Below are 15,285 nucleotides of genomic sequence, written 5' to 3'. Positions count from 1 at the left end.
CAAGGTGTGGCTGCTTGGCTTTGTGAAATCTTCTGACCTGGAAGCATTGCTTGTGCTGCCTTTCTCTGAGGCTTTCAGATTAATCAGGGGTGAGGCCTATGATGTATGTGTGCAAATGGGCATAGGGAGGTTTGAATTGAAGGTGGCTAAGGGTGCTTTAATACCAAACTCAACTCAAACCAACAATAGGAGGTATTATTGCATATGCCAGACTATGCCAATCTGTGATATGCACCCACATCGCTGTTTTCATCCCCAAGTAACTATGAAGAATCGAATTGTTATTTGAGGAAGTCATCTTTTTATCTGTTGAGATCTGGAGAGAACATTACGTCACTTGAGGAGAGGCTTGGCTTAGCTCCCCCCGCCCAACAAAAAAGCCATTCAAAAAGATATAGCAGCAACCAGTCACACAATATCCATTTGTATTTATAACTAAAAAGAAATATGAGCACCTTTTCTTGACTTTAGTAACGTTTAATGAGGAGCTATGCTATAAGTCATAAACCTGATATCTGAAAGTTTAATTTTCATAGAGAAGAGTTACTCGAAAACCTCCTAAGATGAAACCATGTAGAGAAATAATGAACATTTCTATGAAGGCAGTGCTCATAAATATTTATATCAGAATTAATGGAAAAAGGGTTTTACTCATGATTTTGTACAAGATTTTACAGTGCATCTGTTTTTAAATGATTTTTTTGGATTATTTCTAACCTCTCATTTGGTTTTGCCTCTAGCATTTCAGTCATACACACCTGTAAGGACAACAGGTATTATGATCATCTTTGAAAGCAAGATTAAAGAGAATAAAAGCACAGAGACTGCATGCTCACTACACAGAGCTACTCAGCTAGGCTGTTGTGCTGGTACTGAGCCAGAAGCTGGTACATCCATCACAGCTGCTTGGCTTCTTTCCTGCATGGCTCCCAGCCCAAGGAAGTGGAACAGCCTCAGGAGGAAGTGCAATATTGTGAGAAGGTAATGGTTATGGATAGCTTTTCCTTAGGGGGCAGAGCTGGAGTCCGGGTTTCTCACAACCATCCTGATTAGCCAAGGCTTTCACTCAGCTACCTGGAAGTATCAGAGAATATCAGGTTGAAAGGGACCACAAGGATCATCTGGTCAAACCTTTCTTGGCAAAAGCATCGTCTAGACGAGATGGCCCAGGACCCTGTCCAGCTGAATTGTGAAAGTGTCCAAATGTTGAGGAATCCACCAGTTCCCTAGGGGGATTATTCCAGCGAATGATCGCTCTCATCATGAAAAATTTCCCTCATGTCTTCATCAGGGTACACCTGATCTCATCATCCAGATGATTTATGAAGATTTAAACAGTATTGGGCCCAATATTGAGTTCTGGGGGACTTTGCTCGTGACAGGTTGCCACTCATTTCACTCTTTCCCGTGACTTTAGGATTATTTCTCCTAGTACTAGATTAATAATCCATCTTATTTACTGGAAGGTCCTCCAATAGTCTCTCTGGATTAGGCTTTTTCCCCCCACTGTTACTCAGCATCTATGGCCAGAAACATACTTTTCTTTTTCAGTGTACATTCAAGAAGAATTAAGGTTCAAAACAGTTCTTTGGTTCAGCTTAACTCCTGACATGTTAACTCTTCATTTTGAAGACCTGCACTTCTAAATCATCCTGTATCCCTTGCTGTTCAGAATGTCTTCAGCCTCTTAAATCGCGTAACTTTTGGACCTGTTAACTAGAAAGAAACACAATAGTTGTATTCAAAGCACTCATCTGAAACGAGTGGCAACCCAGTTTGAAAATAAGCCGTTTGCCACCACCGTGTGGATGTGGCCTGCCAGCCGGTTCCCCACTCACCGCAGGGACCACTTGCCCAGCCCCTAACGCCTCAGTTTCCCCAAGGAGTCCATGGGAAACCGCATGGAAAGCTTTGGGGAAGGCGAACCGCCCCCCGCCTTTGGAAAGCTCGGCCCCGCCGCGGGGCCGCCGCTAGCGCAGGGCCCGGCGGGCTGTTCCCACAGCTGAGCAGACGCGCGGGCGCGTCCCGGGCGGGCGACGGCCCGCGCTGGGCTGTCTCTTCCCGCCGTCGCGGCCGGCCGAGAGCGGCGGTTGGAGCGGGCCGTTGCCGGGCGCCCAGGGAGCGCGGAGGGAGGCGGCGGTTGGGGCGGGGAGCGGGCGCGGCGGCGGGTGAGTGCGCGGGGCGGGCGGGCGGCGGGGGCCTCAGCTGGCCCGGGCAGCGGCCATGAGCGCCCGGCGCTCCCCAGGGCGCCGCGGGGGGAGAGCGGAGGGTCGCCCCAAGGTAGAGACGGGCGGGGACTCGCCTGGGCGCCCCGACCGGCTGCCCCGGGGGGTCGGCGCGGAGGGGGTGTGGGCCGAGCGGTGCGGTGGGCGGCGGGAGTTTCAGGTGCGGGTGCTGTGTGCGCTGTGGAGAGCAAGGAGGAAAGCAGCATCTGAGTATATTTAATCACTGAAATACTTGGAACTCAGAAGCATTGTTGGGGACTTAATCGGTCCAAAAAGTTTCCAAACCCTGAATTCTTTCGGTCGTACCGCAAGGGTCTTCAGTGCTGCGTGAAGCTCGGAGTGGCCTTAGTGCAAAGTTTTGTCACAGTCGCAAAGGGGTTTGCGTGATCGCAGTTCGGAGGATGATAGTGAAATGTGCCAACAGCTGCAGTTAAATCTCACCGCTTCATGGCAAGCATAAATAATAGTTATTTTAGGAAATATTATCACGTCTTTCAAAAAGTTCTCTTCCACAAATTAAGTAAAAGTAGTATTCGGAGTGAGCAAATACTATGTATTCTGTCTGTAAATTTGAGTCTCCGATGCTCATCGAGGTACTGAAGGTACCGATGGCTTGTAAAATACTCTGGTCTGTTCTCTTCCCTTTCTGGAAGGACTAGCGCAGTGTGTATAACTGGAGAAAGTTGCGAGTGCCTCTTTCAGAGAGAACCAAATATTAGGATGGGATTCACCTCATCTGTCAATGGTGATGGTGACGGTAATAGACATTTAGGCTGTCTTTATTATCAGAGGTACTCCTGGGGCATGATTAATTTTAGGAAGTGCCTAAAATTGATCATGGGAATCATTTTCTAGAAATGTGTCTTTGTAGATACCCGAAATTAAGTCAGCTTACTCCTAAACAAAACTATCAATTATATTGGTGCTTAAAAACACCTGGAGACTGATGGTCATACTGATACTTGGTGACAAAGATTCGATTCAGATGAAGGTGAATGTGGTAGGGAATCATAGAACAGAATCATAGAATCATTTTGGTTGGAAGAGACCCTCAGGATCATCGAGTTCAACCATAACCCAACCTAACTCTGGCACTAAACCGTGTCCCTAAGAACCTCATCTATATGTCTTCTAGACACCTCCAGGGATGGTGACTCCACCACTTCCCTGGGCAGCCTGTTCCAATGCCTGACAACCCTTTCGGTGAAGAATTTTTTCCTAATATCCAGTCTAAACCTCCCCTGGCGCAACTTGAGGCCTATATGTAGAGAGAGCAGAGTTCTGTGGTAGTGATGAAAAGCCTCCAGCACCTTGGTTTTGTTCCTTTGGGCAATTAAGCAGATGATGAAAGGAGATACATACACAACTTTATGGTTGTGAATATATAACTCATTGAACCAGCTGCCCTAAATTTCCTTGAGACTCTTGAATCTGAGCATGGAGAGAAACTGTTGTGGTCATGCTGATGGTAATAACTTCCTGCTCGTGGGTAACTGAATGTTCATATTCTGTTATTAGACCTGTGGGCTACTTCCTATATAACAAGAGCACACTCTACACTGTGAGGCACTGGTCTACTTGACACTCACCCTGCCTTACTGTGTCTCATTCATCTTTCACTGAGGGACTCATTCTGGCGACCCTTCTTTATCATAGTTGTTCTGAAGAAAGTTGCCAGAGATCACTCCATCTTTTCCTTCCTATCTTATATTTCAAAGTGTTTGTGGCTTTGTAAGGAAACATAAGCAGCAGTGCTGTGAGTTGATGATAACTAGCTCCGTATCCTTATGTTCAGCTCAATTGAACAGAATTTGAACACTTAAAATATTTCTGGCCTTGCTCTATGTTTGAGAGGGTGCTGATTGACAGAGATGATTCATAAGTTATAATATATCCATGTTTCTTATTATCATGTCCTTCATTATATAGCTGAAATACAAAAAGATGCTTTTCTGCATCCTGTTATGCCTAGGTAGTTAAATGGTAGCATTCTCCTCCCCAGTTTATATTGCTGGAACAAGCTGTCATGAGCTAGAGCAGAATGTAGTAACATGACAGGAGTCAAAGTTGTTTGTACTTTATGATTTTTTTTACAGCTCTAAGTATTTTTTGGTAGTGGGGTATTGGGGTTTGAGTCTATAAAGCCTTAAGTGATCAGTAATTTTGTCTGCTTACAGACCACTTTAATTGTATTGCTTTGTTAGCACAATTGTAATTAGTTAAGGTGCTCAAATTATAATTGCTGTTGGTATAAAGTGGAATAAATTGCTAAAATGGTATCTTCTATGACGAATGCTTAATTTTGTAGTCTTAAGATGGTATCTCTAAGTGCTTGCCAGAACTTTCTTGGTTATCCAAAAGAAGACGAGGTGGGAAAATCATAGACTCATAGAATCATTTAGCTTGGAAAAGACTCTTAAGATATGATACAGATTGGCTGTATGAAGCAAGAAAACCACTTTGTGTATAGTCAGTTACTTCAGGCATGAGGGTGTAGATGTGACTTGGACTTCAATTTTGTCATTTTAAGTGTTGTTTGTACATTCAGATGCACAGTAGGATTTAGCCTCCCTGCCCTTCATTAGCACTCTTCTTCCTACCATGTAAAGCAGGCATCATTGTGAACTTCCTCCAGTAATAGCAGAGCTGTATTCTTCCCAGATTTTATAATTTAATAAAAATACAGGGATCCCAAAACACAGACGTACAGATGCTGTCTCTGCTTCCCTTTGTGGATACTTTCTGTGGTGTATTTTTGTTGTTGCCATCATCATTGTTGGTTGGTCTTGGGTGTGTTTTTTGGTTAGGTTGTTTGTTTGTTTTTTAATTTTCACTCAACCAATCCACAATTATCATGTTTTCAGGTTTATAACTGTGCCTTGTTATTAATTCAGTAGCGTTAGCTGTATCAGACTTGATCAAAACATAAAAAGACAATGAAAATAACTTCATAATTTTTTCAGTGACTCTCCTAATATATTTGTATAGCCATTCAACAGAAAAAAGTGGCAGAATTAACTACAACAGAATGTTACAGGACAGAGGCCACCCAGAAAGCTCTATTTTACAAAGCATCTTTCAGGTCTTTCTAAATAAGTCAAGATGCGCACTGCTAGGAGTGCCTGAAGAAAACTCTCTATTAGAATGAAGTGAATCTCGCAGAATTCAGTATTCAGTGATACTGATTTCTCATGTATTACAGGATCAGCCTCTGCAAGCAATGGAGTTTCTGCATTGTACTGTATCCATACAGTGATTATGCTGGGATTTTAGAAATCTGAAACTCAGAAAACGGAAAAGCTGTATGAGGCTGTAATGCTCCTATGGACTAAGACGTTACAATATGTCGATAGCACCAAGATAGTTAGCAACTTCTGGATTCTTACAAAAAGGCTGTATAATATTTTTTTGAAGACAACATTGTTTCAGGGAAATTATTAATATTTTATTAATTGATGAATTAGTATTAATAAATGATCCGTTACATTTCTGCTGGCCTTTGTGAAGTATGTGTGAAGGATACGGGCCCAACTCAAAGAGGATGATTGAAGGGCATTCCTAAGATCTAACGGAACCACAGTGAGTGAGTTAAGTATGTTGGAAACTTGAGACTAGGCCTGGAGAGACATTTCCTCTCACAGTACTATTGGAGAATAACTGTAGTGGCAGCCCAGCTAGAGACAGTTTTTAGCATAAACATTAAGGATCGGATTCCATTGTCCAGAACCCTCCAAAATTAATCTGTTCAAAATGGTGCTAGTAGTGTTCATATTCTTCATTTGTGAATAACGTATACTGATTTTTGTTTTGTTAGGTATAAATTACTTCTTATTATTAAATACTCCCTGCAAATCCTTGAAGGGGAAGTAAAATACTTTCTTCCATCTTGTCCTCACAGATTGAAGACCTGAAGAACATAAACTATGAGCTAAGGCAACATGTCATACAACTGCTTGCTAAGAAGCAAGTGGTGGAAAGTCAAGTGGATAGGTTCACTTGTGAAAATGATCATCTGTGTAAAGAACTGGCTGTAATTGGCGAACTATCTGAGCAGCTGGAAAAAGAATTGCTGTTGAATACTGCTGATAAGGACCTTGAGGAAGCAAAGGTATCTACTTATTAGAATTAATATTTTAATGTTGATTGCTAATATTATGGGGACCCTTTTTGTTGTTCGTTTTTACATTTTGGGCTGAATTTGTAGCTTTCATCTCTACTTTGAAGAATATTTGGTGGGATGAAGGAGTAGGTTCAGGCCAGGGTGGTAATTTTAAAGTGTAGAATGGTTCAAGGATTAAAATCACTCTTGCGGTTGGAAAGAATGTAATTCAGTGAAAACTGTTTTTCATTTCACAGGAGAATGGAAAATTGCATTCTGTGCACATGCAATTACGTTATTTAGTAGTAGTCAGATGGGAGAAAGCATATTCTTTCTTTGCCGTTAGTGTAACTGCATATTTATTTCATAGTTACAGTCAAACTATCCCTGTTTTCAGAAGTTCCTTGGTAAGACAGTTCTGGGAAAAGGTATCCCACGCTTCCTTTTTCATTCACTCACCTGAGTAACTCAACTGTTACTGTTTTTTCTAATCCTGGACTGCATCTGAAATAAAACTTTTAACTGATTCTCTTCTAGATTAAGTTTATTGTTACTAAATAGTATGTTTTCAGCCAAGTTGAACTAGAAAACATACAATATTCTCCTTTGGACTAGAACAGTAGAGCTAAAATGCTGGATTTGCAGTAATTATAATACAAAATTAATGCATCTCTTGCTTTCAATTTTTTTATGGTAGATTCAAATTCGACACCAGCAGAAAGAGATAAAGAAGCTGGAATACACGGTGAAAACACTAAAATCTGTGAGTTAAACATGCGTCCTTAATATATATGCAGTTATGAAATCAGATCATTTCCACATGAAATTAATACTTGTACAAGTGAATTTCATATGCTTTATTTTTACTGATAACAGACAAGATATAGAATGGATAAACATATCTGTTTTCATTTGTGGTTCGTTGTCTCTAGATGGATAGGAATTTGTTTCTGTTTTGCAGCTAGCCTGTAATGATTTTGGTTTGAGAATCTTTTTTTTTTTTCCTACAAAATTGCATGTAACTGTTTTGAATACATTATAAGTCACTTGCAAACCAGAAAGAAGCAAGAGTGTTTCTTTAAAAATTTTGTCTTAATATTCTGTTTTCCTTAAGGTGTAATGATACCGTTGGAATATTTTGAAATGTATACAATGATGTAATTGTAGAAATATTTGCCAGTGGTTAATTTAACTTAAATTAACATTTGAATTTATTAAGTGGACTCATTCACTTGCTTCCCATATAAATTGATAGGCAATTTTTAATGTGTCCAAGATAATAATTTCTTACTGTAATTTAAAGATTTGCCTCTAATTTCAGGGAGATGGGAGGGGTTGTTTTTTTCTTTCCTGCATATTATAAAATGTTTGAACTTACACCACAATCCCACAAAGAACCCTCTCTGGAAAAAAAAAACACTGACCATGTAGAGCTTACTGCTTAATTACCCTGCAAAGACTTCAGTCCTTCAGCCAGAAAGTTTGGGATTTGAGTGCTAGATTCACTTAGAAATTGAGGTGATTAATTTATAACTTTTCAGGGATCTAAAGACCTACTTCTGCGTGCATCCTAACAAAAATAATAAATTTACAGAGTTTAGTATTCCCTAGGTGCTTAAACTTTTATGAGTCCAGATGCCATTTTGAGCTTTGGAATTGGCCCCTATGTGACTTCCTGGATTTCAAATATATTTATTTGCACATTATTTCCATTTCAAAAATTAACCTTTCATGGATTTTAAGCAAACATATTGGCCTAATTTCTTTCTTATTTAAAAATTAATTAGATATGCCAATACAAACCTACTTTTTGAACAGATATATTTCAAGTTAATTAACATTTAGCTTTTATGTCCTTTTCTGTCCTGTTAGATGCATTTTAGAAGGACATTCAAACATATTCTGCAATATAACAAAAAAGAAAATATAGGCATTCAGAAGTTACTTTAAAGCATTAAATGAATATTTATTTTTGTCAGATATCTGCTTCATCTTCATTTTGAAGAGTACATTTATCCATTTTCGATTGAAGTATCTTTCATTACAAAAATTCTATTTCAGTGAATGAATTCTCTCGTTTTTGCAAATGCAGGTTATTATACAAACAGAAGCTGAAATAAATGAAGGGAAGTCACCGTCAAGGCTTGATGCCTTTATTAAGACATTGGAAGAGGACAGAGACTATTATAAGCATCAGACTGAGAATTTGCTGAAGGTACTTAGAAAAACATTTTCAAGTCCTGAGCAAACCTCTACTTGTGGCAGCATGTCACAAAAACCTTCATCCATCCAGGTGAGCTTGGGAAAACATTTTGCAGGAGGAGAAATGCATTTTTTTAGATGGTGGTTTATATTATGCTGAACTACCAAAGCCGTAATTACCAGGAAGAAAAATTAATTGATTGTAAACAGAAGGATGCATATGATGGGAATGGGCCAGTAATGTGAACTTAGCTGCCACATTACACTCTGTGTGTGTATAACACTGTAAATGGTTACTGACAAGTGCTTACATTTTAAGTAATTATTAACATGACTGTCAGTACCATTTGTAATAGACATTTGCTGCTCAAAATAATGTATTTTAGTGTATTCAGTGTATTTTAGAAAATGGTATGTATATCTGGTCTCTACTACTAAGAAATATGTATGTACAGTCGTGACTATCTAGAAGTTAATAGGTTGAAGGCTTATTAGATCTTCTATAGAAATTTCCTAACCAGATATAATGAGAAAGCATATCAAGTTTTGTTTCTCTACTTTAACCTTATATCACCTTATTCTTTAAGAGAGTGTGTTCTGATGCAGAAGTTTTGAAAATATTACGAGAACGTGAAGAGCTTAAGTCAACGCTGAAAAAATATGAGCGCCATGTGGCAGAAATTCAGGGTAACGTCAAAGTTTTAACAGCTGAGAGAGACAAAATTGTCAATCTTTATGAACGGGTAATTTTATTTATATTTGTATGATTAATTAAAATAAGGTGTTGTGCAAGAAAGAAATCCTACTTTTGTGTAAAAAAGAAAAAAATGCAAAGCATTTATTTAAAAATTAGAAAAAAGTCATGGAAATTCAGTTATTTGAATCTGTTAGTTAAATACAAACTTGTAAGTGCTGTCCAGAGTTAAGAATGTTTTCCTGAATCAAAGAGTATATGCACAAATCATTACTTCATCTTCGATACTGCACGGTTTCTGGGATGCTCTGCATTACCAGCTATGTGTCACAGTAATATATTACATTATCTATTCCATCTTTTTGTTATACTGCTGTTTTTAAAAACAGGCACAGGAAGAGATTTCCCGACTTCGTCAGGAAGTGATCAAATGCCCTAGGAGTCCTAAAAACACCATGACAGCTCAAGCTATGTTAAGACATGTGGAGATAGAAAGGGATATAGCACTGTCAGATTTCCGAAGGATGACTACAGAACGTGACAGCCTCAGGGAGCAGTTAAAGGTTTGATTTTTCCCTCCACCCCACCGAGGTTATTTTAACATGAAAACTATTTAGTATTGTAATTAAAGTTGCTGAAGATTTCTACTCTAATCTTGAGAGTTAATCGCATTGCAGGTCTGTGGTGAGGTTGGACTTGTTCTATCTGTGGTTTTGTTGTTGATATTTGATACAGATTTCTCAAGAGACCGCACTTAATGAAAAGGCTCATTTGGAACAGAGGATTGAAGAACTAGAAACTACTATTAAAAATGTAAGGGTAAATAATTATTTATGGAATTGTGAATGTAATACAGGTGATGTTCATGGTTTATGCTGCAGGACCAACCTGTCTGCTTTCTATTGTGGAACAGGCTGAGAGCATTTACCAAGACTGTAGCAAGGCTTTTGACACTGTTACTCACAGTGTCCTTGTATCCAGGTTCAGATGTTATGGTCCGGATGGGTGGGCAGCTGGATGGGGAACAATGTGATTGGATGGTCAGTCTTCTCAGGTAGCAATTAATGGGTTGTATGTGGCCTGGAAAGTGTTAACATGGAGCACCAAAGGATTTGTTCTGAGGCCTGTCCTTTTTAACATCTTTATTAGTTGCCTGAAGGAGGAAACAGAATGTGTGCTCATAAATTTTGCAGATGACACCAAATTAGAGAAAACTGTTGATATACTCAAGAGCAGGGCTGTCAGCCACAGGGACCAAGACAGGTAGGAAGAATGGACAATGGGAACCTTATGAAGTCCAACAAGGATAAACGCCAAGGTCTGAATTTAGGATTGATTAGGTCTGATTTTAGGCACCAATACAAGTTGGGAACCAATGGCTTTGGGAGCAGCTCTGCTGAAAAGGCCCTGGAGGTCCCTGCTGTACAGCAAGCTGTACATAAGCCATGGTGGCAAAGAAGGCCAAGTGTACTAGGCTGTGTGAACAGGACACAGGCAGTAGCTCAAGGGAAGTGATTGTCTCCTTTTACTGAGGACTTATTAGACCACATCTGGAATTCCACATCCAGTTTTGCCACCATGGTAGAAGAAAGACATTGCCAAACTGGAGCAAGTTTAATGGAGGGCGCCAAGGATACTTGGGGCTGGAACATTTTCTGTATGAGAAGAGGCTGGTGGAATTGGGCTTGTTTCATCTGGAGTAGAGGTGGCTTAAGGGGGACCTAAGTCTTACTTGCCAGTAGTCACCAAGAAGTCATAAACAGGCTTTTCACAGCAGCGCATGGTGGAAGGATGAACAACAATGGACATCAGTTGAAATGAGAAGGGTTCAAGCTGAATACAAGGAAATACTTATGTCCCATGAGGACAGTCAGCAGTCTTCAGCTTCGGAGATTTTCAAGACTGGACTGGACAAAGCCCTGAGGAACTTGACCTCAGAGCCGGCCCTGGTTTGAGGAGGAGTTTAGACTAGAGGCCTGGAGTCCATTCCAATGTGAATTATCTTATGATTGCATATTGTTAAAACCTGATGCTCCAAAACCAAATGTAATTGTACTGTTTTGGCAATTCTTATTTAATATGGTTTATGTTACTTGTGTGTGCAGTTGTTTGTGAACATATGACCCTAAAATAGAAAGTGAAAACATTAATAAAATGAATATAAATTTTAAATATATTTACAGTCTTGGTAGGACTTGATTTTTAAATAGATTAACATTGATTTCTGTAGTGTATTTTTCTTCTAGATCTTGTGTTTATAAATTCTGGTTCATTTTCTTTTTCTCCTTCAGCCTTTTAAAACCTACCATGCTTAAAAGTATAGTTCCAAGTATTAGAATATTAAACTGACTGCGTCTGATGAAGAATAACACTTTAGGCTCAAGTAGCACAGAGTACTCTGAGCAGTGGATTAGCTTTAATCACACACTTGTGATGTGTAGTGAATATTGGGAATAGTCCTGGTTTAGGTACATCATCTTATTTCTTCAGTTCATTTGATACCCTTTGAGGGCTATACATCAATATTCAATTTATGGCACTAGTATTGAAAAAGCTACTGCATACCAAAGGCTTACTGACTTGCTCTTCAGCAGTCTGATCTTGATTATAGTAGCACAGAAGCTAGTAGTGAAAGAGTTGGTAAAGAAGGAGTGGGATGAGGTGAGAATTTTTTACCTTAAAAGAGCTGTTTCAAACAATTTAGAAAGGAGAGTTCTTTAAATGTTAAGTGTAAAGATTTTAATAATGAAAGGCAGCTTTCTTTGAACTGGATATTTCAAACTAGCTTTGCTGGAGACTGTGCAAGAGTTTCTGGACCTGTTCTTTGTTCTAGGTCCTGATCTAAAGGTCTCATTGTGGTAACTTTGTCATATAGTGCTTTATGCAAATACTTTACAGTGAATTCTCTAGCCAGTTGTTGGCTCAGCTATAAAACTTAGTAGAGGCCTAAATCCATCATTGGTAGTGTTGTAACCCGAACTGTGATTTCTCCCTTCCTACACTCATAATAATGTTTTCAGTTATGTTACTTTGCACTGAAAACTGTTAATGCTGATCAATGCTGAACATTTTTGCCCTTGGGCATAATTACCAGCCTAAAATTTACATTAATAAATTAAAATATTCCCAGAGATCTGAAACACAGGAAATTGGTTGTCACAGAATCACAGAATGTTGGGGATTGGAAGGGACCTCGAAAGATCATCTAGTCCAATCCCCCCACCGGAACAGGAACACCTAGATGACGTTACACAGGAATGCATCCAGGATGACCTTCAATGGAAGCAAAAATCACATTTCAGCTCTTTGACAACTACCTTCGGTAGACTTGGAGTCAGGCAAATGAAATACTTGGATATTTCTCTTCAGTAAAATATTCATGCTAAACCCAGAGTAGAATTTGAATTAATAGGAGAAATTCTATGTGTAAATAAGCTGCTTTTTGGCATTTAATGTTTAATTATATTTGTAGTTAGATAGTGAACAGTTGGAACAGATGTCCAAAGTGGCGCTAATGAAAGACACCATTAATTCTCTGGAAACTGAGATAAAAAGATTGGCAAGAAGAGCACTGGACTCTGAAACTGAGCTGAACCAACGGGAAGCTGAATATGTTTCACTTAGGTAAGTAAAAGTATATAATTGCATTAGTTTGATGAGTAGCATCAGCCTATGTTCATTTGTTTTCATAACTGTTATATAGCTCAAAGGGAAAAGAATTTATGATAGTTGTTCTTATGAACCATGCTTCTTTTTGGAATTAAATTGTTTATTTATATGTAAATTGCTTATTTATATGTAAATTCTTGGCTTGTTGATATTAAGGTATGCTGAAAACCGTCTTTAGTGAAAAAGTGAAATTCACTCTGACCTAGAGTTAGAGGCTTTCTATTAGAAACAGCAGGGATTTATATTGTTTGGTGAATCGTGTATGAATTAATTTTTTTTTTCATTTTTTAATTGTTGTTTTTATAGAGACAAGCAAATGCATAAACTGATGAGTGTCACATGTAGTTAGTTTCAAACATCCTTTTCTAACTCTTGGAGCCTTTTCATGAGAAGAAATAAAACTGAAGCCTTGCATAGACTTTGTGGCCTGCTGCTCAACTGGGGTTCCTAACCATGTTCAGAAGCATGTAGTGGGACTAGACTGAATTGGAGCCTTTAGGGAAAAAAGCATAGGTCAGTGAGTGCAAGATAAAAAAAGATGATTTACTGACTAGAGGGAATGATCAAGCATGCGTGAAGTTTGTGCAGAGAGAGAAGACAGACTAGATCACAGACTGAACTAGGCTACAGAGTGAACAAGAGAAGATACAGGGGCTTTTTCCTTTTGTATTTCCTTAAATATGAGTTAGGCAAATATTCCCCTAAACCTATGTGTCCTTACAAGTGGCTGGTGTAGTCAATGCATGAGTGTTGTAGGGTTTTTTTGTTAGATTTTGACTGGTGTGAGTGCTGGGTGCTAGTGTGCAATATTGTGCTGGCCCACAATACCTTTCTAAGGACATTGTGATTTCTAAAATAACAAACTCCTCTGCAAATCCAGTCCCAAGTTATTTCTGCTTTATAATAAGTTGTCAGATTTATGAATGCTGTAAAAAATGAGTTGTTGAAGATTAGTTGCTGCTACTAAAATACCTTTTTCTCCCTGCCTCCCCCCAGCCAGGCTGATAGTTCTCTTCAGTTTCAGTTTGAGACTCATTAATATTGCTACATGATTTGAACGTATGACTTGGTATAACTTGAAATAGGTCAAGCATTCCAATGTGTACTCTAAGTGATTATTTTTATTTTAATAATTTTTGATAAGTTCTTACGTCCACTTGCTGTAAAGAATTCTTCTTACTTTTCTGTGATTCTTTACAGGAGTATTCAGACTTTAAAATCTAGAGATTAAGATTAACATTAATAAAATATCCCAAATAATCTAAAATATACAGAAGAATCGTGCTTTTTTTAACTTCTGCGATTTTAGTGGCATTTCAAAAAGGAAAAAAAAAATATATAAACTTCTGAATTCTCTTGTTAATGCTTCTGCTTTTCCAGTTTATTGAATGAAAAGACAGAACAAAGTCTTTCAGAGACTCAGCGAAACCTTATTAAGACAGAATATGAAATGCAACTTACCCAAGAGAAAGTTGTGCTTTTGGAAGAAAAACTTGGTGAGTGACAGATACAGATTTGTAATAAAATTCAATAGGTTAATTGTTATATTACCACTTTTTAAATTTTTTTTTCCTTATGGGTTGAAGGAAAAAATGTTGAATGCAAATAAATATACTATTGCCAGTTTTAACATTTCAAGTGCAAAACATCTGTTTTCTTTTGTTATTAGAAGGTTTTTGCATTTTAGAATTATGCAATAAAGCTCTTGAAAGTAAGTTTTAGTGATATTGCATACTGTCAACTGAACAATGTGTGTTGGTACCAATGTGCAGTATCTGAGTGTATCAGTTATGATTCACTAAGTGTGAAACAGTGAGACTGGGAGTCAGTGAATGAAGAAACAGAGTGTGGATGTGGCAGCAGGGAAAGCTGGGGCAACACAAGAAATCAGAGACACAAAATTAATAGAGTGAGGGGAGGGAGTGAAGAAGGATCAGAGATATCCAGTGAGGATAGCTCATATAAAGTGGTTAAAGAGACTGGAAAGATTCTTAAAACTGGATAACTAGTTCAGAGGTTGTAGGTAGGACTTGGAGCTATTGGGCATGCAGAATGTCTAGAACCTATGAGCAGCTACACATAGAATATTTAGGACTTGGACAATGAAGTTGAAAGCAGGAGAAAGATTGGAAGTAAAAGGAGATTGAGGTGGAAAATGCGGATTTAGGAATTTGGGAAACCATAAGACTTGGGACTGACCAAAGTGAAGAGAAAGGAAGAGCAGCTAATGATATCTTTCTTCTTGGAGAGGTAGAATTCCAGAAGATAGAAAGTGTGTATGCCCACTAGAGAACCTTTTCACTTTTGGAGTCTGGAATGGAACTTGGGCTTTCAAAGTCTTGAATTACCTTCTTTTGTCAGCAAAATAATGTAAACTTGGCCAAGTGTCTCTTTCC

General features: G+C 38.6%; 1 protein-coding gene across 1 annotated transcript in view; it reads left to right on the top strand.

The window, feature by feature from the left end:
* The first annotated feature begins 1,808 nt into the window (after nucleotides 1-1,808).
* The window catches only part of TSGA10 (testis specific 10), a 33,565-nt gene continuing 20,088 nt past the window's right edge, over nucleotides 1,809-15,285 (top strand). Inside the window, 12 exon segments of the mRNA XM_065652103.1 lie at nucleotides 1,809-1,877; nucleotides 1,879-2,079; nucleotides 2,081-2,188; nucleotides 2,191-2,280; nucleotides 6,124-6,333; nucleotides 7,022-7,087; nucleotides 8,417-8,617; nucleotides 9,114-9,269; nucleotides 9,610-9,783; nucleotides 9,956-10,033; nucleotides 12,693-12,844; nucleotides 14,270-14,385. Coding sequence (XP_065508175.1) covers nucleotides 1,809-1,877; nucleotides 1,879-2,079; nucleotides 2,081-2,188; nucleotides 2,191-2,280; nucleotides 6,124-6,333; nucleotides 7,022-7,087; nucleotides 8,417-8,617; nucleotides 9,114-9,269; nucleotides 9,610-9,783; nucleotides 9,956-10,033; nucleotides 12,693-12,844; nucleotides 14,270-14,385 — 1,621 coding nt within the window.

Source organism: Caloenas nicobarica, chromosome 1, assembly GCF_036013445.1.
Source record: "Caloenas nicobarica isolate bCalNic1 chromosome 1, bCalNic1.hap1, whole genome shotgun sequence".
NCBI lineage: Eukaryota > Metazoa > Chordata > Aves > Columbiformes > Columbidae > Caloenas > Caloenas nicobarica.
This window is presented reverse-complemented; position numbering and strand designations above follow the sequence as displayed.